The following is a 26,154-nucleotide window of genomic DNA, read 5'->3' on the forward strand; positions in this document are numbered from 1 at the left end:
TCATCCGATACCGTAATTTCGTCCAGTATCGGCCCGATACCAATACTCAGTATCGGATCGGCGCATCTCTAGTTAGATGATTGATTCATGCAGGTTTTAATGATGGTTGATAGGTGATTTATTATTGGTTTAATGCTGCTTGTGTACTTGGTTTGATGCTGCATTTATGCTGGTTTTGAAAAAAATTTAAAAGATATGTTTGTATTTTGTGCACTTCTTTTACAGGTTTTGACACTGAATTTACCTGTTTTTATTCTGAAATTGTGAAATGTTTGATGCCATCTGGTGAAGCTGACAAAACTTTGAGATGAATAGACTGATGATGTAAAACCAGACTGAGAACTCAAATAATGCAATAGGAAATTAGACACTCATTTATTACCCACTTCTTCTTCTAGTGCTTCTTCTTCTACTTCTTTTTCTTCCACTCATGTTTTGTTTGCACACGGTGAAGCAGCAGCAGTGACAGTAGCTCAGATGTAATTACAGTCCAGTGTTGTTGGTGCAGTGTAATTACAGTGCTGACTGACTGCTGGTTAACTGTCTCGGCGCTGCAGCTCACCGTCCTCTACGTCTCCACGGCAGGCGTTTCCTGGACCTCCGGGTCGTGATGTCGGCTGATAAGGTCGCTGAAAGTAATCTGTGTGTGAAAGCAGCCGAAGGCCTCGCTGGTCGTCACACCTTCACATTCTTACCTGCTGAGCACAGGTTACGCCTGGTGGATCTGTAGGTCAGAACCCTTAAAAACCAACCAGTCACTCTTTCTAAAGAGAGTTATCCAAGTCCTCTGCTAAAATAGTCATGTGTTTTTTCATACCACTGTTAGAACTACAGCAACTAATCCATTAGTGGCCAATAGGTTTGAGTAATTTGACTGTTGTGATTGCAGTTTTTTCAATGTGATTTGTGATAGTCAACCTGATATGTTTGGGTTACGGACAAAACAAGACAATTGCCACCTTTTCCACCATTTTCTGACTTTTTGAGACCAAACAACAATGCGATTCATCAAGAATACTCAGCAATGAAAGTAGTCATGTTTTTCTTTGTTTATCCTTTGCTATCCTCAATTAAAAAGTTTTACTTGCATTGGAGCAGCAACAAATAATCCCTTAGTTGTCAACTAATCTCCAACTATTTCGATAGTTAATTAATCAGTTTGGGTAATTTAATTTCAGTGATTACAGCTCCGGACAAAGCGGAAGAAAATGGATGGATGGATGATTACAGCTTATTAAACATGATTGCTGCATTTCAAAAAATATTTTTGGGTTTCTTTCCTTGCTTGCAACAGTAAATTAAATGTCTTTAGTTTTTGGACAAAACAAGACATTTGTTAAAACCCTGATCAATACTTTTCACAATTTTCTAACATTTTATTGGCTAATTGATTAATCAAAAGAACAATCAGCAGATTAATCAACAATAGACTTATTCCACAATTGTAACATATACCACAGAGAAAACAAAATATTGCATTTAAAGTGTCTACTGCCCCACAGAGGGTGCAGTGAAACTGTTTTAAACTGTAAAACTTTAACTTGATAACTTTATAAGATGAAAAAAGTAATTGTCAAACATCTCAGCTTAGCCGGTTAGCTGCTTTTCGGACTCAGTGTGTCACTCCATTTTGTCCTTTTTATGCGACAAAACAGGTTTTGTTCGTGAGTTTTTAGCGATAAAATGATCTTTGAGAGCTTGATTAGGTTTCTTGGAATCACTGCAGATGTAACTGAGAACTTTTGTCTCAGAATTCAATGTTTTAGGAGTGAAACTTTAAAAGTTTGTGTATTAAGTCTAATAGATAGTGTGTGAAATTTAAATTTAGGAATTTTTTCTCCGTTGTAGTCTGCCAAACCTATATGTTTGGCAGACAAAGACGTATTTTGTGACTGATGTAGCTGCTCTGAACACTTTCCCTCAGACGTTTTAGCTTCCATTAAATCTCCTCCTCAGCAGTGAAAGCTACTGTTTAAAACATGTTTTTGCCGCCGTGTCCTCAGTTGTTGTTTCAGTCTGAAGCTCAGACTGACTTCATCTGTGGATCTGCTGCATTCCTGTCTGCTCTCCACCTGTCAGCTCCACCACAATAAAACCACACAGCCTTGCCTTCAGAGTAAAAGCCTGTGAACAACCTGGATTCAGTCCAGAAATTCCACAATAAAACGGTGAAACACCTCTGTCCTTGTAAAAGTGTTGCCTGAGGCAACATCTCCATCTGTCTCAACTTCATGGAGGAAGAAATCACATGAGCATCTGTCATGGAAGGTTCATTTTCAATTAATCAATCAAATTTTATTTACAGAGCAACTTTCATACAGATTAATACAGTTCAAAGCAAGTTAAGGAGACAAGTTGAGGCCCTAATAGAGTGAAGTAAAACAAAAAAAAAGATGAGCAAAAAGACAAAAACCTTAATGACAAAACTTCCTTTAAAAAAAAAACATCAAATTAATTTAAAAACCAAAAAATAGTTAATAATAATAAACAAGACTAAACGAATGTCAAAACTTCATTTTACAATAGATAAAATGGAATAAAAATAACAACAAAAATGTGGTGAAAAATATGAAAAAAGAAAAAATGACAAAGCTACATTTCTTACTATTCAGGTTAATCAGCCTTGCATATAAATCCTGAAGATTAAATAATGAATGAATAATGTCACTTGTTTGAAACTTGCAAAAAGTCAGTTATTACTCCTTCACAGTCATTTTTTAGTAGCTTTACTTATATTTATTTTAAGAAATTACCATTCACCCCGGGCTGCAAGGTGGCTCGGTGGTTAGCACCGTTGCCTTGCAGCAAGAAGGGTGCCGGTTTCTTTCTGCGCGGAGTTTGCATATTTTCCCCGTGCAGCGTGGATTCTCTCTGGGTTCTCTGGCTTCCTCCCACACAGTCCAAAAACATGCTGAGGTTAATTGGTGATTCTAAATTGTCCATAGGTGTGAATGTGCTTGGTTGTCTGTCTCTAAGTGTAGCCCTGCGATAGACTGGCGACCTGTCCATGGTGTCCCCTGCCTTCGCCCTAAGTCAGTTGGGATAGGCTCCAGCCCCCTTGCCACCCTAGTAAGGATTAAGGGGTGTATAGATAATGGATGGATGGAACATTCACCACTTTATTATTATTTACTTCCATTCTGATTACACGAGACACAATTCTGTTTATCTTCACTTATTCTTGATTAAGTTACAAATTTAAATAGTGTAATTCAAAAGCTGTTTATGTGTATTAGAGTTGCAATGATTAACAATGACAGTGAACTGAATGTCTTTGGACAAAGTATAAGCCTTAAAGGTTTACCAAAATGCACTTTTTGAAGTTTTCAGGTGAATTATCAGAAAATAGAAAATGCATCCATGGTACTGTTGCTAGTTTCTTTGACTCCATTTTTTATTTTTATTTAACCTTTATTTAACCAGGAAAAGGCACACTGAGATTAAAAATCTCTTTTTTAACAGTGTCCTGGCCAAGACAGGCAGCAGCACAATTGACAGACAGATGAGGTCACAACAGCATCCACACAAGCATCATACTCATAGTACATGGTGAAATTAAATTTAGAAGATAAGAAATCAACATATCAGCAGAGATCGGAAACTTAACTAGCAAAAATAATCATCTGTCAAAACATCTACAGACTGATGTTTCTGCCTCCAAGTCATTTGAGAACACTTTAAAAGTGTTTTGACCAGCCCTTCAAGTTTCAGGTCTTTTTGCAAAGTGTTTAAGGTAGAGGGAGCAGCGAATTTAAAAGCTTTCTCACCCCGTTCAGTTCTAGCCTTGGGAACAGACAGTAACAATAGATCTTGGGACCGCAGACTGTAACTACATGCGGCTTTTGTACAAATAAAAACCTGTAAATAACAGGGAAGCAAGCCTAAAATGCATTTATAAAGTAAAACATGCCATTGTTTCTGCCTTCGTGTGGTCAAATCTGACCATCCAACACAAGAGTACAACAAACACTGATGAGTAAAAGACTAAAAATTGGTGATAAACCTTAAAGCATCGTCATAAACTAAATCTAAAACACTCAGGCTTTGAGCAGAAGCATTCATGTATATCGTGTCTCCATAGTCCAACACAGATGTAAAAGTGGCGGCAACCAGTCTCTTTTTGACCTCAAAAGACAGGCAAGACTAAAATAAAAACCCAGTTTCAATTTCAGTCTCTTCGCCAGCTGCTGGATGTGAGGTGTGAAAGACACACAGTCATCGATTAAAATTCCAAGGTATCTATACTGTGACACTAGTTCAATCTGTACACCCTGAGAAGAGGTGATTGCAGGCAGGTTCTGTGGTTTTGAATTAGAATTTGAGAACAACATGAATTTGGTTGCGTTAAGGTCATAAAATTTGACTGGACAATATTAAAAGCAGGTTGCAGCTGGGATAGAGCCCATTCTGGTGTGGATGCTGAGGTGTCTATCACAGTATCATCTGCGTAAAATTGAAAATTGGCATTGGAAACATCTGTAATGTTTGTCTATGTCATAGACATTTAACTGCTGCAGTTTTGTTGTTCAAACTATGATGCATTCTATAATATTGATGCTCAAAGTTGATTGGAGAAGATAATCATGCTGAACAAAGATAGATTGTGACATCTAGAATAGATGTGAAATAATTAGTTTGCAGTATTTAGCAGAGCTTAAATATGTTTCTCAATCCTAAAAATTTCTTTTGTCTTGCGTCTGTACTAATGAATTCATGAGTTCTCAAAAATGCTGGAAGAAGTAACATAAATTAAAAAGCGTGAGATTTTGCGCTCTGTCCTTTCGAGGGCCTGTAAATATGAAAATATTCCTAGTATGAAGGTAAAACTTTGCATGGCTTCATTAAATATACTAAAGTTATTAAGGATCCAACAGGAAGTCACACTTTGTACTTTTCTTTGCAAAATTGCAGTTTAGTTTGTTGCTTCTGGTTGTTAAGGAATTTTTACTCTGATTTTATTAAATACCTGCAGCGTCACACAGCAACATTTATGCCGTAACTTCATTAATTAGTCATAACTATAACTTATCGCCGACATGGACAAGGGATGCATCAGGATGTAACAGCAGGTCACACTGATGTTTTACTGGTTAGGTTATAATCACACATGGACAGAATTTTCATTGTTTAAGAAATTGTAAATATAGTTGGATGTTAGTTTTCTGGACAGTTTGGTAAACTGTGGTTAGTTTAGGTTTGTTTGTTATTGTTGTGTAATGTACATCACTTGGTGTGTTGTCCAAGGGACTGATCTCATGTCTGTAAAGAGCGTTCGCTTCCAGCTGGTGCAGTTACTTTTAATTGTGTAAAAATAAACAATAAAACAAACAAATCTATAAGAATATTTTAAAAACACACAAGGTAGCATAAATTAAAAGATAATGCAGACAGTGATGTCGTATCTGCAACTCAAAGTCTGAACATATTAAAATCAGTTTCAAAATAAAGACGAATATAAACGGAAGCTGGTTTCTGCTGTTAGCTTGGTAGGAGCTTTATTGTGAAGGTGGAGGCGGAAATGTGTGTTGCTGTTGTGTGTGTTTGTGTGTATGTGTGTGTGTTTGTGTCGGCTCGGGCTGAATGAGTTTGTCTCCGCAGAGGACGTGACTGAGAGTCTCCTCATGGACTTTCTGGGTGAGTCTCTCTTTTTGAACTCCGAACCAACCTCCGGAGCGCAGACACCGGCAGCAGGTCGCTCCGCTGTCCGCCTCTCCGCTCACCCTCTCCGTCTTCAGACGGTTGCGAAACACGCGAGAAGTACTGCGGAGCGTCCGCCTGCAGGAACCTGCAGCTTCGGCCGCAGCGGAATGGAAACTCCGGTTAAAGTTAGTTATTGTGTCCGCTGCACAGTGAAGAATCAAAGCGACCAGTAATCGATCAGTCAGCCTATCGATCAGGATCAGGAGAGTTCAGCTGGTGGATTAAATGAATCAGAGCAGCAGCTACATGACAACTGACTCACTTCACTCTCATTGTGTTTTAAATTAGGTTTGACTCTTAGGTGTTAAACTTATTATAAAACAAAAAAGGAACTTTACCTCTGACCTGTCAGAGAGATGTAAGAGAAAATAGGCCATAAAAAGATTTAAATTTACATTTAATGTCCAGAAATCAAGCTCTTAATGCATCTGAACTGGCTTAAATACTGGATTTACACTGAGTTTAAAACAGGCTGCACTAGTTTAATACTGAACATTTAGTAGGAGGGCGATAGTGGTTGTATTTGGGGTGTAATATTACATATATGCTGCTTTTATATCTGAATTTTAGTGGGTTAAATGATAGATTAATACAGAGTTTAATGTAGAATTATCATTGGTCTACTATTGGATTCATACTGGTTTTACACTGGTTCCTAATTTTGATTTATACCGATTTTAATGTCGGGTTTATACTCTGTTTTATTCTGGATTGATACTGGGAATGAAGCTGGTTGTATCATTGGTTTAAAGCTAGGTTTATACTGGGTTTGTACTTTTGGATTCATACTGGTTTTGTATTATAATTTTATTGGATTTATACAGATTTTAAAGTAGAATTTCCATATAAACTGGTTTTCACTGTGGAATTATACAGGGATTATTCCAGGATTTGCCTGTTGTGCAATTCTTTATTTATGCTCTGGTTTAAACTGGTTTCTGCTTTTGGATTCATGTTGGTTTTTATACTAGAATTTTGCTGGGTTTGATGTTAGTGATTTTAATATAGATTTATCATGGATTGAATTCTAGATTTATTGTGGGCTTGTTACTGATGTGTAATATTTGTTTGTAAAATGTATACTTGTGTCAAGCCTGCATTAATCTGTTGTCGATACTAGACCTATCCTTAGTTTAATACTGTTTTTATAGTCGATTTACACTGGGTTAGACAGCTTTTGCTGTTGTTTGTCAGAGTTTCCTGCTGGATTTCATTTGGTCTGAATGGGTTTTGCTCTGGATTTATACTTCAAGTTATACTTGATTTGTCCCTGGCTTAAAACAGGACTGAATCCTGGATTTACACTGGGCTTGTTTTAAAAAACAAACAAACAAACAAAAAATGCCCCAAAATGTGATTTTTACTGTTTAAACTTGAGATCACTGCATAGACTGTTTCTTATCTTTTATCTCAAAAGTGTCAGCATTGGACAAACTTTCCCAGTTATACTGGTCCTTTGGGAGTAAATTTTGTTCCCATGGAGCTTATGAAGGTTTTTGCACAGATTCTTCCACAAGTAACAAATCAGGATATTAAAAATCATAAGACTGCAGAGAAATCAGCATCACTGCAGCAACAAATTAACTCTGGACATCATAATTTTGGCAGGATGAAAAAATTAATGAATATTTAATTTTGTTTCATGTCTGAAAGTTTTATCAAACGTCTAAAATATTTTTAGAATATATATTTTAGAAGAATCTGTTCCTCTATCAGCCCCCTTCGTTTGTCAGAGGTCATTGAGAAAACTCAGCAAGGATTTTTCTCTGATTCCAGTTGATTCTTTGTGAATTTATACCTAAACTCTATCCCAACCTGCAGACGTTTGCTGGTCGTTTGTGTTGGACCCGAGTCTTCAGGTCTTCAGGTCTTCTGGTCTTCGTCCCTGTGAATCCTATTTCTTCCAGCTCCGTGCGCTCGGCTGCTCTCCATTATTAACGGCTGCAGTGACAGTTAGCCTAAATCGTGTCGCTCCAGCTGTCCCTGGTCCAGATATAATTAGATCATTGTGTCCCAAATTTACTTCACATTACTCTGCTTTTATGTGTTGATGCACACAGTGTGAGGTGGAGTTCTCTTTAAAGGAACCTGTTCCCTGCACGATTCGGTCAGTTTGTGTTTCAGTTTCTGCGGATGTTTGACCTTCATGGCGTCTTCGTTGTGAAGCCGAGGCCTCGCCGCAGAGATCAGTCGTCTCCTCGGGTGGCCGTCGCTGTCTAATTGAGGCTGTCAATTTGATTTGTCTCTCTGCAGCTTAATGAGAACAGCGTCCTTGTTGCGACACGATTCGTTCAGCAGCTGGATGACGGACTGACCCTGGATCAGATCCATCAGGGTCCAACCCCTTTCTGCAGTTGCTGCTCTGGGCCTGTTCCCACCTAATTTTCTCTATTTAAAGCCTTTTAACTTCCTGTGTAAATGTTACAGGAAGACAATTAATGACTTCAACTGACGATAACACGGAAATCTTCAAATTGACACCATCTATCAGTTAGAAACTGTACAAGCAGCGTAACAAAAGAATTTTTGAAACTACTTCTTTACTGTTTAGAGATTTACCCTGTTTTGTTACATTACAGATGGAAATGGAATATTTCATTGGTCCATTTGAAATGGAGGAACAAAAGGACAATAACTTCTAATAACGTGTTTAACTGTACACTAAATTTTATAACTCATCCTACATCCACCCAACCGGTCGAGGCAGATGGCCGTCCCTCCCTGAGCCTGGTTCTGTCGGAGGTTTTTTTTTACCCCGCGGGGGTTTTCAGTTTCTTCCTACTGTTGCAGACTGCTTGTGGACTGCTGAAGCTCATAGGGAATCCAAATGTTTTGGATTGTTGGGTGTTTCTGCCTTTGTGAAGCGCTATGAGATGACTTGTTGTTGTAAATATGCGCTATACAAATAAAATTGAATTGAAAAAATTTAATTGAATTACAGATAACGAGTAAAACCCCAAATTAAAAAAAAATTAATACATTTACGTTAATAAAAAAAAATAAAAACCCTCAAAAACAGGCTAAAATGTTGACATGAAAATTTTACATTCTATAAGTGGTTATAAAAGCTTATTGGCAACATTTGATGTAAAATGTTGCTATTTTTTGAACGGCATTTAAATTAGCAAAAATATTATTTAGCAGATATTTGCAGTTATTTGAAAGACAAATTTTGCATATTATTGGTTTTTAAAAATTCAATATTTTCTGTTATTTTACAGATTTTCAGTTTTCATTACAGAAAATTTACTTATGAAATTATAGAAAAAAAAACTGTATGAATAAATAAGACAGGCCGAAGCTGTATATAATATCTACATCATTGTTCTTTTACGATGTGTAACTAAAAAAAAAAGACTGTTTTACTATATTTAAATTTGCTAAAATGTCATTATTTTACAGATATATGCCTTTTTTTAAAACTTTTTTTTACATTTAACAATTTTTACTATGTTTTTTTCTGGCACCGTTGTATGGTTTTAACAGTGTTTCCTCTACATTCATTTAGCAGCGGCGGCCTGCCATCCCTAAATCTTAGCCACCGCCTTTTCAAATTTCTTTTCTTCTTCTTCTTCTTCTTTTTTTTTTTATTGTCGCAAATACACCACCGCTGCATGTCTCTCTTCTCAGCGTCCTGCACTGGGTCGGTACTCGCAAGTACTAAGGTAAACTACAACTATCTTGCTCAGTCTCTACTCTTTGGGAGGTTAATAATACTTCATTCAGCGAGTTATGTTTACAGACGCATCAAGCACTTTCCTCCTCATAAAACATTTGCAAAGATTATATTTTAACTCCCTGAGATCAACACCGTTACAGTATTTATCAGCCAGGCACCGTAAAAATGGTCCTTCAACTAATCGTGACTCGCTCAGAACATTTACCAAATCTGAACTTAAGTTCGTGACATTTCGTCAAAATCGGATGATAAACATTATTCCACATGCCTCATTTAAAAAGTCACCAAAAATCGTTTTAGATTGAGTAAAATAACAAAAAATTCTGAGAAATAAGACATGACCTGCTCAACTGTGATCAACAGTCACAAGGCAAAAATCTGAGAGTTTCCAGATTGAACTGCAGGCGGCATTTCCACAGAGGAAAATAAAACAGACTGAAACAGTAAAATAAATGCAGCATGGTTCAAACAGTGAACAGGGGAGCAAGTTGTTGAAGATACATCCAGCATGGTGAAACATCTTTCTATAGCTGATGAGCAGAGTAGAGAGAAAAGTCTGTAAAGACTGGAAACATCTGTCATATGTAAAGCCGCCATTTTCTTCCAGTGTTGGTAACATCTGCGGACACTTGGAAAAATGTGTGACATGTTGATTCCAGTTCATTAATGTATTTTTAATTTTGGCAAAATAAGTCATCAAAGAAATGAACTTTGTTCTTTTTGTTGTATGCCATTATAACTGTCATACAGCAGAGAAGACATTTCTGAGTTCTCTCTCCTTGGTTGTTCTGTTTTCATAGAGGTGTAGGACTTTATTTTGCAGTGAAAAATGAGAGCACAATGAGGAAAAACACAACAGGAGCCAAAGACAGCTAGAAACGGCTTTGAGTTGAGAGTTTTCATTTGTTTTACAGTGAAAAATCCAAAGCATATAAAACTCAAATCCAACATTTCCTGGCGTCTACTCTTTTTTTCCCCCCTCCTACATAACACCAAGTTTTAGGTTGATATTTTAATGTGCACGAGAAGCTAGCAGCTGGAATAAAAATAGAAGAAGAAGCTTTAAATAATTACAAAACAACAGCAGCTCCTATAAACTAGCATCAGGAAAATGAGTACATCTGATTCTTGTGGGAAAACTATTTTTATGTAGTTCCTATTTTGAGACTGTTGTTCAGATTATTAATTCCTGGTGACAGCAGGTCTTTTTTTGTCTGGTGAAAGCCGATGATCCCAGTTCAGGAAACTGCAGCGGCTCTCAGCCATGCTGGTAATAAATTCAGAGGAATGTAGAGTGAAGTGAGAGGAGGCGGCCGACACACTCACTGCAAACAGAACTGGTTTCATTATGTGAAAAGACATTCTTTGGATATTTGCTGTGTGACAACAACAGGACGTTTTTTTTTCTTTTTCTTTTTAATGCAGCGACATGTTACGCCCAGTCTAGGGGCACCTGAACGCAACATGAATGCGCCATCCTTCTCCCTTCCCAGGCAGCCACACCACAGCAGTTTTACCAGGAAAAATAACTATTTATTTATAATGAATGTGAGGTTAAAACAAAGGTGATGGTTAACTTAAAATAAGAGTGAGCTCTACCGAAAACAACCAAAATGACACTAAGCTAGGGGAGATCTGACTTGCCTATCAAAATAAAAGTATCGAAAGTAAACACAAAGTCTGGCCTCCTTATCTAACATAAACAGGAGAAAATGGGTTTAAACAAAAAGATAGCAGCTCACTCTATTCATACAGAGACTACAATATATGAGAAGGATGACGTGGTGGTGTGTCGGTTGGGATGCCGGTGAAAAATGGCTCCACCCATCTGAACCTCTTTCTGCACACCCGCGAAGTCCTCCTTCCGTATTTAACACTGGCACTTCTGTTGATCATCAAATCTGGTCAACGCTATGGCGCAGCCCTATTTACATATTTCATGGGATCACAACGGGTCATACACAGATCAAAAGGAAATAATGACATCAAAGGGAAATAATCGTATTCTATAAACAAATACGACCGCAGTCGTAACAGACATTAACCCTCAGGGGATGCTTTAATTTACTACCCTTTGAGGATATTAGAGGACAAAAATGTCCTCGATATCCACTGAGGGTTACAATAGATGTTTACATACTCGAGTCTCGCTTTTTCCTGCAAGAAGATTCAACTTAAGGAGTTTTTTAGAGGAAGAGGGAAGTTTACTGAGGTTTACAAAGTCATTTCTAGATGTTTTCAAGTTGGTTAATTTGTATGTGGGTGGTTTGTTCCACTGATCCAGATCTGTACATTTTTCTATCCATGATCAATTCATCCATCTTACATCTGTGCCGTTTTTTCAAGCAGCATTAGGTTTGTGAAATTTTTTCAAAAATGATGAAATCTGGATTATCAGTGTTCCAAAGATCACAATGTTCAGCAGGAAGAACAGGCAGCATGGGCTAGCCGTCTTTATTTATTATAACACATTTTCCTGAAAAATTCCAGTAAAATAGGTGCAGTTTTGCTTTTACTACGATAAATCCCATGATATTGATGCTCACAGTTAGTTATAGAAAAAATTATGCTGACCAAAAGCCAGATTTAGTCTTAACATTGTAAAATTTATTAGGCTGCAGTTTTTAAGAGAGCTCAAAAGGCCTTTTTCTGCCCTGAAAACTTCATTTTACTGCATTTTACAGTGTTATTTTAAACAGATAATTTATGTAGAATTTATGACTGAATTCTACTGTAGAATTTAACATTTAAAAACATATGTACCACCACAACACCTAAAAAAATAGAAGATAAGAGGTTACATTTAAAGACAAATTGTAGTCTTTTAAGTATATTTTAGAAATCAAGGAAAAACAATTAAACTTAATGTAATAACAGAACAACTTGTAAAAAGGGCCTTTTACATGGCATCAGTGTTAGGTTAGAAATAATATTCCTAGTCACTGAAATTTACCTGTATTTTTAAAAGGAAAATAGGAAGTATGAATAAATTCAAATATATACAGTTGTAAGAACTTTCTGGGGCCACAATCCCCGTTAAGTATGTTTATGAGAATATACCTTGTATTTTTTTCAGTTTTAACATGAAGAAGATACAGAAGCAGCTTGTAGCTTTGCACAAATAAAAACAATATAGACCCCTATACACACCAGTTTTTGTCTCTTGCAACACATTAAATTCTGCTGATGTTAGAGCCTCAAAAGTTGGTAAAACGTTGACCAAAGACTGTATTTTTCGTAGGAAATGTGGATACATCCATATATATACACTTATAAAACGTTTCCGGGGCTTCAATACCACCCTCAATTGAATATTTTGCACTTTTCAAGGCTCTGTTGGATCTATTTAATCATTTCGATCTGCAGAGAACTCTTCTGATTGCGTTCTCACCTAATTTCAGTGCTGTGGGAGTTTAATTGAAGACTTAAAGTGTTTTTGCTGGTGAGGTGTGGTTTTGAGAGTGAAAACATAAGAAATTCTCTATTCTGGGTCCAAAATTATGTGATAAGTTAAATCTGAGGCAGTTGAGCAACACCAGTATATGAGGTGACACAAATTGACCGTGATATGTTGCTTAAAAATATGTTTCCGTCCCTTGTGGCTTTAGGCTGTCAGGTGACGGACCAGACAGTCTGACACAAAGGCATCTTTGTTGTGTCGCTGTCACCTGCACGTCAGGTGTGTCGACTCCTGAATGAACAAGAGTTCAACAAGACTTCAACATTCCCAGCATTCCTCCCGCTGACATCACGCCTCCCATTCATGTTCTGGGTAAAGCTCTGCCCACATTTAAAATGGAAGGTCAGGACCGAACTCTATAGGTGGAAATACCTGCAAAGACAGTCGACTGTGTGTGTTGTGGGACCGGCAGCCATGTTTTTCCTTTGACCTGATTCTGATTCAGCTGCAACTCGAGTCTGTCAGCAGGTTTGAAACCCCATCTGAGTGTCACAGAATCACTTCTTTATCATTTTAACCCTCACGCAACCTCAGGAGCGTTTTAGTTTTAGGTATTTAAAGGTTTGAAATTGTTAAATTAAATTGTTATTATTTGCTATGATCAGGACTGATGTTTCTTATAAAATCTAACTCGGTCAAAGTTGAAAATAATATTATTGATATTTAATATGTTCAGGGCAGTTCTTTTGATGTGGACATTTTTGTCCTTTTCGTAGCTGGTTTTATTTGACGCCTAAAATGTTTTTCAAACAAAAGTCAACATTCATAAATGGGATTTCTTTTTTCCTGCCCCAACACTTGGTGTAGATGAGGGTTAAGAATTTTGGGAAAAATATGATTTGCGATTCGATTTGAACTATAATAACATTTAATGTTAAACAAACCATATCGGTCAATCCCTAATTCATAAGGTGCTGTCTGTTTAATAATATTAGTTTAGCATTTACTGTAACAGATTTACTGTAACAGATTTAAAAACACATAATGGAGTGTTACAACATGAAACACCGCCAAAAACAGTTGAGATCGCAGTTTAAATGCTCTGAACTCTGACCAGTTTCTGGTCGTTTTATTTGATCCTGTCACATTTTTCCTCACTGTACGTCCATTACATGTCCACTGGTGTTACAAATACTGTAAACAATGGAAGCTCCACATGCTGTTGATAATTCACTATCTACATTTTTTCAGCCTTTACAAATTATATGTTTTTCCCATGACTCAGCACATCAACTCTACAAACATGTATTTCACCATGCTGAGTGTATCCTCCAACAAGTTTGTCCTCTGTTCACTGTTTCTGAGCCATGCTGCATTTATTTTATTGATCCAAAATGTTTTGTTTTCCTCTCTGCTTCATGGAAACACTGCCTGCAGTTCACTTGAAAACTCAGAATCTTTGTCATGTGATTGTTGGTCATGGCAGAGTGAGTTGTGGCTTCTAAAAAAATACATGTAGATTATCACGATTTTAACGCCTAGATTTGTTAATTTTCCTGATGCAACTATAGGTCACACATGGTATGTTCAAAGGCCACAGAAAAATTGAAAATTCAAAGATTTTTTTCTGTTTTTACGATTTCTGGAAAATAAATGGTGTCAGTTTGCATTTTTTTAAGATAACATTCCTTTTTGCTTTCTTGGTTTTGGTTAGTTAAACTCAGACGTGCTGCTTCATGGATAACCAAAATTGCTGCCTTTGCAATTTGCTAATTGTATTTGTTTCAAATCACAATTCTGACAAAAATGGAAAAAATGTCATGTCTTATTCACTTTTGCGACAAAAAAAGCCTCAAATATTCGAATCTAAAGGAGTCACAAACAGCAAATCATTGCAGATTAATTACTCAGACGCTTTAACATCAAACAAAGTGAAACAAAAACAGAGCAGCACAACACCTATCAATTATGGAAATGTAAATGCACATTGTGTCTGTAGCTCCTGCACTGTTGAATTTTTTCATCTGAACCTGAAGCCACTCGTGTTGTTTTAACACTCTGCTATTTTCAGTGTCGATGCCAGTTCACAGTTTTCACCAGTTTGACAGAAATCCAGCTAGCTGTTGAGCATAAGTTAAACAGATTTTCACCTTGCTAACTGCTCAAATTTAAAGCTAATCAGCCAGCTGTGAGCAGGCAGATGTTCAGCTCAGACTCGGGGGAGTTTGGTGTGATTTTCTTCAAAGGTTAAAAAACTCACATGGACAGAAAATCATCTACAGCAGCAATACAGAGTCCCAATTCGACTAACAGTCATTTATTCTTGTTAACACTTACTCCTATTCTTTTAAGTGACAAGATCCTGGCTGTGTTTGAAGCCGCCAGAAACCCTGACGAGCAGCTGATAGATGAGTTTCTGAGACACCTGATAACATCCTCTCAGCTCGTCGGCCTGTTTCTGCTCTCTGCCGTATTTTTAGCAGCGTTTTCCCACGAGTGTTTCCAGGAAGCTCGATAACTACAAACTGACATGCGAGTCATTTTAACCCAAAGTCCAGGTGGTCGTTGGGGGGGTCGCACTCAGCTTCCAGCCTGACAAATGACCTCCAGAAATGGCTACGATGACACAGAACGGTCCAGAGATGACCAGGAATTAGTCTTAGCCGCTTAGCGCAAACACTTTGTTGTCAATTTGACTCAACACATGAGGTCTGTTGACGAGCAGAAACACACTTGCATCGAGGAGAGCAGAATTGTTTCACTAATCGATTTTGTTCAATCGAGAAATTTAAGGAAACTGGTGTCTGAAATTCATCTCAAGCTAACAGCGTCCAGACTGAAACCATTGCTGGTCTCCAGTCTGACTGTGAAGGTCAAACTGTCTCTAGTGAATATACCAAAACGAGTGATTGTGCCAAGCCTCTTCTAATCAATACCTTGTTAGCAGCAGCAGGAAAATCTGAGCAGACTGAAGATCACAGAGCGGACGGTTGTCGGTTTGATTCCCTCTAATAACAGTTATCATTATATTATTAAACAGACACCACCTTATGAATTAGGGATTGACCGATATGGTTTGTTTTGTTTGTTTTTTAGGGATGATACTGATGCTCCTTATTGGTAATCAAGAAGGGCAAATGACCAATAATTGGAACCGATATACATTAAACGTAATGTTTAACAGCATGTGACAGCAGAGAACCTGTCATTCATAAATAGGCGTCTTCATTAATAAGGATTACTATAACTGTATGTAAAATAGACATAGGACTGACTAAATTAGGACGCTCTCCTCTGTTTAGCACTGATCAGTTCGTCCCCTGCAGTTATGTCTGCTGTTCTACCACTTTTATCGTCCACTAAGGTCAATACAGCAGCAAGTTTTTAATAACAATGTAGTGCCACCCTGCTTTAATTTCTGTTTTCTTCTAAATGGGATCATATTGACAAAATCAACATCATGCTGTGTTAAAGGAGACTTGAAGATACCGACTCAGACCATAAACTCTTGAGGAAAATGTTCACTGAGGTAATAGGTGAATTGAGAGGTCGATGAATTTTCTTATACATTTCTGTACAGTCAGACCTATTTGAGAAGTCGCCCCCCTGCTGGCTACTAGAGAGAATGTGGGTTTAAGGCTTCACTTTCCATCCAGCGAAATACTAAAATGTAGTTAGTATAACGAACATTATGTTTCGGAAACAGTTATTTGAGTTCTTTGTTGTTGTTGTTGGTTTGTTTATTTTTAGTTTGACTTGTCTTCAAACTTCTGGGGAGTAACTACGTTGGCCATTTTGGTCTGCAGTCTTTGAATGTCACAATAAGCTGAAAAGATGCACTAATGCAATGGTTTACAACATTGTGACCTTCAGAATGTAAATTAAAACACTGCTGTCTATTATTTTTATCCAATGCAATAATAACCCTCTTTATAATAAAAATCAGAGGTACAATTTGTGTTGCACAAGATAGTAATAATGAAGCACTGGAAAAGACAACGAAAAAAAATCTATCAAACATCAGAAAACACAGGAAACATGGTAATACATCAGATAAGACAATAAAATCAAATAATACAATAAAATCAAATAACAAAATAAAAATAAAACACAATAAAAATAAAACATTAAAAAAGCAATAAAAAATATATTTAAAAAACAATAAAACATTACACAAGAACAAAACATTATATAAATATAAATTATATATAACAAAACATCAGAAAAGACAATAAAATGTTAAAAAATGGCAAAAACATTTTTTTAAAAAGGACAATGGTGCATAAAAGATAATAAAACACCAGAAAACATAATCAAACATTAAGATAAGACAAAACATTACAATTTAGAATTTTAAAAAGACATTGAAAACGACAACAGCACACCAGAAAATACAATAAAACATTTAGACAGGACAATAAAAGGTTTTAAAACACAAAACATATGAAAAAACAAAAAATTATTTTAAAAAATAAAACACCAGAAAAGACAATGAAAGATTTAAAAAATTGAGACATTAAAAAGACGATGAAACAGAAAAAGGATGATAAAACATCAGAAAAGAGAAAAAATGTAAAAAAAAAAAAAAAAAAACAAAAGAAGATGCAACAGATAAAGGATGATAAAACATCAGAAAAGAGAAAAAATGTAAAAAAAAAAAAAAAAAAGGCAAAACACTGGCAAAAAATAAAATTAATAAAGACAATAAAACATTAGAATAAGAAGGAGCCGAACTTTATTTTGTCTCGTCTTCGCTCAACAATGCCTCATTGAGACATAGTTAACTGGCTAGCAAAGTTTTTTTTTTTTTTTTTTTTTCTCAGCGCTGATATTCTGCACGTTTGACAGCGTTAACAGCCTCCAGAGCTGCTTCATCCCACATCGAACTTATTTATCCTCCGAGCACCGCGATAGATGCAGCTCCAGGAAGAAGAAGAAGAAGAAGAAGAAGAAGAAGAAGAAGAAGAGAGGAAGAGCGAGGCTTTAACCGAGCTGCTGCAGAGAGGGGGAGAGAGAGAGAGAGAGAGAGAGAGAGAGGGCGGGCGGGGGGAAGACCGTCTGCAGAGAGAGAAAAAACAAGAAGAGCAGAGCGGTGCAGTCGGAGGGATTGATTGAATAAATGCGGTAAAACCTCGGTGCTCTGGGAAAGACGGAGGCAGAGCGAGGGTTAGAATTACTGCTGAGTGGAGAGGGAGAGGGGGAGGCGATGGGAGGATGAGGAGGGAGGATGCTCACCGGACGAAGACGGACGTTTGCAGCTTATAACCTCATTGGCTGACAGGTGGCGGCTGCTTCGGCCAATCCGGTCTGACTGTGTGTGTGTCCTCTTCTCAGATGATGGGGAACAGCTGCGACCGAGGTACCGTCTCTGTATGTTTCTGTCATGTGACTGAGCCGTCATACCTTCATACCTGCCGCCGGCCGCATGTCGTCTCAACTTTGTGTAGGCAGAAAAAGAGGAGCCGTGATGGCATCCGGCTCCATCGTCGCTGCTCTTTTTCCTCCGTGGCGTCGGGGTGGGACGGACGGGGGAGGGTGGAGTGCATGAAAGTTTGCCACTGGCTCCGTCGCAGCGCTGCATGCATGCAGCCTGCATCCTCCTGCAGCTGGAACTTGATCCAGCACTTTGTGGATAAATGCTGACTCCTGCTGCATGCTGCGTTCGCTGTCTGCTCCCAGTGTTCTTCCCTGTTGCAGAATGTTTTCATGGCATGTGAACGTCACGCTGCTGCTGCTGCTGCTGATTCGACGCCTCTCACTGTCAGCTCAGTATTGATCTCAAACTGTACATGGGTTGATAAAAGCGGCGACAGCTAGCGTTTAGTGGCCAAAATTGGATCCGAATGAATCGTTACCTTTGATTTAGCAGCTGATAAACTTCAACACAAACTCCAGACTGGGTTCCTGCAGCTCCTGAAAAGTCTGAAACTGCAAAAAAAACAAAAAAAACAAAAAAAACCAGAGAAGATATTAACCCCTGAACTCCAGGTAGTTTCTGGAAATTTTTCTTTACTCCTGTCTCATTTTTCCTCATTGTGGCTCATTTGTCACTGCAACATAAAGTCCTGCACCTTCATGGAAACAGAACAACATGAAGAAGGATAGAGAAGTCAGGAATGTTGTAAAATGACTTAAACCCTTAAAAAGAAAAATAAAGCTTAATTTTGTTTTTATTTGTTTTACAAAAATTAATAAAGCAGCAACACCAGAAGAAATGGTGGCTTTGCTTGCTATAGATATTTAACTTTACACATTTTTACAGCCTGGACAAACTGCTCCTTCTGGATTTTACTCTCTTAGTCTTTAACCCTATAAACTCTGAGCAGTTTTAGCGTGTTTTTTTAAAATTTCCTGTCACATTTTTCCTCACTGTATCCTGTTTCAGCTATTGAAGTTTTTACCTTTTTACAGCCTCTTCAGACTCAGTGTTTTCCCTCTCCTTGGCGCTTTAAAAATGTTTCACCATGCTGAATGTATCTTCTGGCAACTTGCTCTTCAGTATGCGGTTTTTGAGCCATGTTACATTTGTATTATTGATGAAGTGTGTTTCGTTGTCCTCGTAACACTGCCTGAAAACTCACAGCTGGTCACACACACTTTATTTTTGGTAATTCTTTAGCTTAGATTTGGTTAATTTTTCAGATGCAACAGCACATAACACATGATACATCTAAGGACTGTTGAAAAGTTAAGAATCGGATGTATGTTTTTTAAATTTTTTTTTATTTGTTTTTTTGAAAAAGTTTCTATAGTTTCTGGCTGATAAATAGTGTCGGTTGGGATTTTCTTTAAAAAATACAACATGTCTTTTAAGCCTGCCGATGGGTTTTGAGATTCAGAGGGTTAACAAAACTGGAATTTCATTAATAAAAGACACTAAGCTCAGTTTGAACTGCTTTGTGTGAAGATGTCTGGAGATTTTATGCAGCTGTAAAGTACAAGAGAGACTGATGAGACAGTACATGTGCAAGAGATTTTTCTGTTGGATCAACTGATTGGACAAACTGCATTGAAATGATAAACTGACTGGACTATTTTTAAATGAAATGTTTGCAGTCAAAGGGGTCATCAGCGTTGCTTTACTGGTAGTTTCAAACAGATGTTACAGAAGTGAAACCTCAGAACAGAAGCTGACAGTCGCTGGTTTGACACTGGAAAGTACATCCTGTAGACGTTAGAGGTTAAACAGTACAGAACTCCATCAGTCCAGCAGGTTGAAGCTTCCTGCTCTGACTGTGTGTGAAAATGAAGTGAAGCTCTTTACTTTGGTGTCGGAACCAGCTGCCATTTAACCAACACTGTCTGTCCTCCACCGTGTCTGAATGTCATCACCCGTCCTCCTTCGTCCAGTTCAGGCTGAAGGCTGCTGCTGCTGCTGCTGCTGCTGCTGCTACTACTACTACTACTACTGATGATGATGATGATGATGAGGATGACGATGATGAGGATGATGATGTTGATGATGAGGTAAAGGCACCCTTGGTTGATCTAACTCACTCTCTCCTTGCCTCTGCAGAAGTGTCTTCGGAGCGGTCTCCGAGGAGGAGGAGTATTTCTGGTTTGGGGAGTTCAGAGAAAAGCGTCGCAGTCGACAATCCAAACTCGTCTCCCTTCAAAGTGCCGGTGAGTGACAGTCACAGTCTCTGAAGTGTCAATTAGTTATTCTTTTATCATTTACGTTTTTAACATTTAAATGTGATACAGTCAGCATAACATTTTTGAACAATTTTTTCAAGTGATAGACGTGTTAATAATTGACTAATGATTAACAGGAAGTGACTGCTGCATACATTGTTCTATATGCTGACATCAAGCCACATGAGTAGAGCTGAGCGAGTTTTGAGCATGAGCAAAGGATTTCAGATGCAAGCAGATTTTTAAAAAACCCAAACCGTCAGCTTGTCTACCACTCCTGTACTGCTCATATCCTTAACTCAAAGCATTATTTGTGAAGGAACCAGGTTCATATGCCAAGTTTTATTTGTGTTGGTTAAAGTGTGAGTAATTTGTGTGAAGTGGAGTGAAATTTGAGTTGAGCTACACCACTATGGAAACAGCACAACTCTCGCTAGAAGTAAAGAGAATTCAAAAATGTCGTCCATCCAGTATGACACAATTATACTGCCACATGAGGATTCCAAAACCTGAAATTATCATGTACTATTTTTTTCTAAGAGTCCACAGCCATTTCTAATACTGGAAAAAGGCAGCAGCTCTATGTGCTATAGATATTTTACTATTTATACTATTTATATTTTATTTGCATTTATAAAACCTCTAAAAACGTTTTCACACTACTTAGCAAATCAACTGTAGAAAGACATTTTACCATGTTCAATGTATCTTCGAACAAACCGGCAAATCTGCAGAGCTCCAGTTTTGTTTGTACTGGTTAAAGTTAGAGCTAAAATGAAAATACAGTTCATGTGCCATTTTCTTCTTTTTTCTTCTTTTATTGGAGTGATTTGAGGGGTAAAATTTGAGTTAAGCAATATTAAGCTCAGCAAGAAGCATACATTTTCATCACTCCACTTTTTCCTGGCTGATATAAATATTTTTTACAACAGACGACTTTGCTGTTAATGCGACTCGATTGCATGTGACTACATGCAGTAAGAGCACTGTCTTAGTACGCTACGACATGTTTTCAATGTGTGACCTCCCGCAGATAGCAATTAACCACCACAGAATCTTTGTCATGATGACCCACTAGCTTGTCAAGATTACCTGTAGAATACAAAGGAACAATTCCTGCTTTCTCATCCATATGAGCAGGCCGATAAGCAAAAGTGGTTCTGTTCATACTACAATAACACTTGCGCTGCTCTGCAGAGATGATTGCATTGCTTCTTGAATGGAACACACGACCATTTTTGCAAAATATAGTAACTACTTTCAGACAGGGCTTTCGCAACATGTAGGTATTATTCCTGAGGTGTGTCGGCCACAGTGGGTGGACTTAGCACAGGCTATCTGTAGAATTTAGAACTTCTGCCTGTGCTTAGGCTCGTGAACAGAAAATATGTACAAATCAAAGTACCTCCAAAGTCCGGCAGCAACTACGTCAATTACATCTCTGTTAAAGGTGGCTTATAAAAGTGTGGATGGTTAAGAAGCTCCTCTCACTGTCTTTGTGCATAAACATTTGTTCAAAGCTCCACTTGTTAGCCTGGCACATGTGAGGTCGGAACTTGGAATGTGCACAGTCAGAACAGTTCTTTCCGAAATTTTGGGCGGCATGACCTTGTGTGTTTGTGTGGATGATGGAATTTATGTCACACGTACCTTTGTGGACGCGGAAAGCATGAATTGGCCTTTATTTTTTGGGAGATACATTCAGCATGGTGAAATATCTTTCTCGTGTTGATGTGCAGAATAGTGTGCAAAGGTTTGTAGAGCTTAATAAAATGTATATCATTAAATGTCTATAATATGGGAAGCCATCATTTTTTCTAGAGTTGGTAACACTTGTGGACACTTGGAAAAACGTTGGTTATGTTGATTCCAGGTTTTTAAAATTTTAATAAATCAAATAATCAGAGAAATTCAACTTTAATATTTGTCCTTTTTTTGATTTCTGTCATACTGCAAAGAAAACATTTTTTAATTCTCTATACTTCTTGTCATGGTTGTGCTGTTTCCATAGAGGGCCAGGACTTTGTATTGCAGTAGAAAATAGCAAAAAATACATCCAGAAACTGTTCAGAGGGTTCATGACTAACAGAATAAAATCCAGGAGGAGCAGTTTGTGTAGCAGATGAATGACGATTATCAGACAGTACAACATGATGGACGCCTGTTATTCTGAGATGGGACTTTACAAATCTATCACCAAGACGATCCTTTTGTCCTCTGTCTGCACCATCAGCAGGCAGAAATGCACAGTGTCACCTTGTGTTTAGCTACCTGGACCAGTTTCATCCACTGCATTCTCCTAATAAAGGATGATCCCGTGTATTTCATGGTTTTGACCGAGATGCTGTCTGTGCATTTACACCAAATTAGATTTTAACCCAATTAAAGTGAGACTCCATCTGTATAACTTGTCGTGTAAATGTCTTGATCCGATTATCAGAGTAAAAAAACAAGACTCATAACGTTGATAATCTGAATAACGTGATTGGATCAACAGCTTGGGGCCTGTAACTGTACCTGAGTGATTACTGCAGGTAATCAGAGTACTGCTGCTACTGCCTCATTGCTTTTGCTCAGGACTCTGAGCTGAGCTATATGTAGTTGACAGACAGATGAAACTCACCTCATATCTAAAGCATCTAGCTGTCAGGAGTCCCCACACAACTGTTCTGATGGATATTTAACAGCTTTCAGAGGTCCAACATCTGCAGTGACGCCTGACAGCAGTCAAGTGACAGACCTGTTAGAGACACTGAGTTAAAGACCTAAAAAACTAGATGAAATTACTGTGGGATTATTTAGGTTTACTGTGAATAAATAGAGGATCAGCTTGAATCAGCTGAACTGAGCTCCGATACATGGAGCTTGTATCTCTAGTCTTAGAGGACAAGTCCAAGTCAGGTTTCAAGTCTTACAGGGACAGTCGAAGTCATGTCTTTAGAGTACTAGTCAACTATTTATAGGACTAGTCCAAGGCAGATGTCAAGTCTTACAGGGATATTCTAACTCAAGTCTCTAGAGGAGTAGACTAGCTGACGTTTTTACAGGATTACCCAAATTCAAGTCTCTGGTCTTATATGCCAAGTCCAAGTCAAGTCTTTAGAACACTAATCCAAGTAAAAGTTTTTGAGAGGTTTTTACAAGACTAGTCCAAGTCAGGTCTTTAAAGGATTAATCTGAGACTGTTTTGTTTTTTTGTTTTTTTTTAATAAAAAAAAGGATTAGTCCATGTTGAGTCTCACATCTTTAAGGACTAGTCCAAGTCAAGTCTCAAGTCTTAGAGAGCTAATCAAAGTCTCGAGTCTTTAGAGGACAGGTAAAGTCTTTCATGGAATAGTCAAAGTATTAAGTCTTACATGACTAGACCAAGCCAAGTTTTATTGTTTAGAGGACTCACTGAAGTCAAGTCCATAGAGGACTAATCCATGTCAATTTTTTTGAGGGCTTGTCCAAATCAATTCTCACATCTTTAAGGACTACTTCAAGTCAAGTGTCAAGTTTTAGGAAACTAGGCAAAGTTAAGTCTCAGGTCTTTAGAGGACTAGACCAACTCAAGTTTTGGTGCCCTGCAGTTCAGATTATCCCATAAAACCGGTGGTCTGTGACACCTGTTCCTGAAAAAAACATTAATTTATTAATGCTTTTGTTTTGACAGGTTGCCTTGGTTTTGTTCTATTTCTATTAAGACTCAACAGTGAATATTTTTCTCAGACTTCGTCATTTGTAGTGATGTGAAGCAGAACTGAAACTTCGGTGTTGAAGCTTCACAGACAGATCTCAGGTCGAGTATTTTTAGTTTCCTCACAGCAATTCTTGTCACAGTAAACACCAGCAGAGAGCATGCTGGAGTTCACACAGCCTAGAAGTCAGTGTTAAAGCAGTGACAAGCAGGAACATAAAAGACATCCAGCAGTCAGCTCCAAACACTAGCTGCTCACTAATCCACGGAGACCTATCGTCACGATCAATAGCTGCGATGGGTTCGTTGGTCAAAGTGCTGGAGACGCTGCAGAGATGTTGTGTTTGAAGTGTTTCTGCCTCTGCAGACTCAGACCCTTTGGCAGGACGGATCTTTATTCTGATGCATTAATGGGAGCCAATGAGCCTAAAGGGAGTTTGTGGGGGAGGACGGGGGTAGAGGAGGAAGATGGAGATGTGTTTGAGGATATTAATATCTCAGGAAATGAGGCCGGTCTCCTCGGCAGCTCTGCAAGGGGCTTTTGTTGTGACAGAGGGCCTGATGGTTGACGGGTTTGATCAGATCGATATTGGCAGAGTCACGTGACCCGAACGACTCCCTGCTGCTGCTTCATCATCAACTCAGACTGTTTATTCATCCATCAGATTAAAGCATCAGCTGATGTTGTTTGGATTCGTGACTCATCGACTCTTCGGTGGGAAACATTCAACCTGAAGGAGGCGCTAACGTCGCTTCTCCTGCCGAGAAACCAACAGATATTCTGTTACGGTCAGTTCACAGACCCACGTGCAGAGCAACAAGACACAGGAGACAGATGTAAAAAATGAAATAATTTATTTTACAGCAGGGCAAAGAAAAACACTAACCAAGCTGGTGGTATAACCACAGACGGAAAGCTAAACTAAAACTAACGATAGCAAAAGACGCACTCGGAAACCGAAACTAAAACTACACGAGTGGTAATGCAGGCAAGAAGCTAACTCAAACAAAAGGCTATAGAAAGTTACACAAACGAAAGCTAAGCTAGAACGGGGAACAAAAAGCGACTAAGCAAAAAAGGCTCAGTGAGACACTAGGAACAAGAAGCTACACTAAAGCACACGAAGCTATAACCAGGAATAATAAACTACACTATAGAAACAAGGGATACGAAACTACACTAAAGCACACGAGGCTAGCGGCTAACAACTTAGCTGAGGGAAACCGGAGAGGGAGCGGGGAAGGCAGGCGGAGCGGAATGCAGACGGCGCAGCAGGACGGTGGTGAGGACGGGGAACCAGGGAGACGTCAACAGGGAGTCCAGCAGGGAACGGAGGGAGGAGATGAGGGTGGTTGGAGGAGCACACACGCTGGCTGGTGGAGTCCTGGGGAGCGGAGAGACAGTTAGCCACAGAGCAAAACGAGAGCTAGAATAAACACTGACTATCGGTTGATCACGGTCCGGCGTCTGCTGATGGTTTGGAGCTGGTTTATGTACTGGCAAAGAGAGTGAAGTGGCGAGTCAAGCCCAGGTGTGGCTCCTCAGCTTGATTGCACGGAGATGAAGCACAGGTGTAACCCATCAGCGCCGCCTGCATTGCCGCTCACGCCCACCTAGAGGAAAGGAGGGAGGGGGAGTACCGCCACTAGTCGGCGCCAGCGGCCATGACATATTGTGTTAGAACTATTAGAACTTTGATTACAAATTTGTTTGACTAAAGTCAACCATAATGGGTTCTTCAGCTACAGTTTCTGGTCTTGTAAATACACGCGTGGACAAAACTGTTGGTACCCCTCAGTTAATGAAAGAAAAACCCACAACGGTCACAGAAATTACTTGAATCTGACAAAAGTAATAAAAAATAAAAATTCTATGAAAATTAAGCAATGAAAATTAGACATTGCTTGTGAACTGTGGTTTAACAGAATTATTTTTAAAAAATAAACTCATGAAACAGGCCTGGACAAAAATGATGTTACCCTTAACTTAATATTTTGTTGCACAACCTTTTGAGGCAATCACTGCAATCAAATGATTTCTGTAACTGTCAATGAGACTTC

General features: G+C 38.4%; 1 protein-coding gene across 5 annotated transcripts in view; it reads left to right on the forward strand.

Annotated features, from left to right (window-relative positions):
* The window catches only part of rasal2 (RAS protein activator like 2), a 137,774-nt gene that overhangs the window by 58,372 nt on the left and 53,248 nt on the right, over positions 1 to 26,154 (forward strand). For 3 of the 5 annotated variants that reach the window (XM_008275697.1, XM_008275695.1, XM_008275696.1), the window contains exon 4: positions 20,296 to 20,402. In XM_008275697.1, coding sequence (XP_008273919.1) covers positions 20,296 to 20,402 — 107 coding nt within the window. Of the gene's footprint in view, positions 1 to 5,511; positions 5,635 to 17,876; positions 18,139 to 20,295; positions 20,403 to 26,154 lie in introns of those variants that run through there. The other 2 variants (XM_008275698.1, XM_008275699.1) reach the window with 2 other exon arrangements.

The sequence above is a fragment of the Stegastes partitus genome, unplaced genomic scaffold (assembly GCF_000690725.1).
Source record: "Stegastes partitus isolate 25-593 unplaced genomic scaffold, Stegastes_partitus-1.0.2 Scaffold57, whole genome shotgun sequence".
Taxonomy (NCBI): domain Eukaryota; kingdom Metazoa; phylum Chordata; class Actinopteri; family Pomacentridae; genus Stegastes; species Stegastes partitus.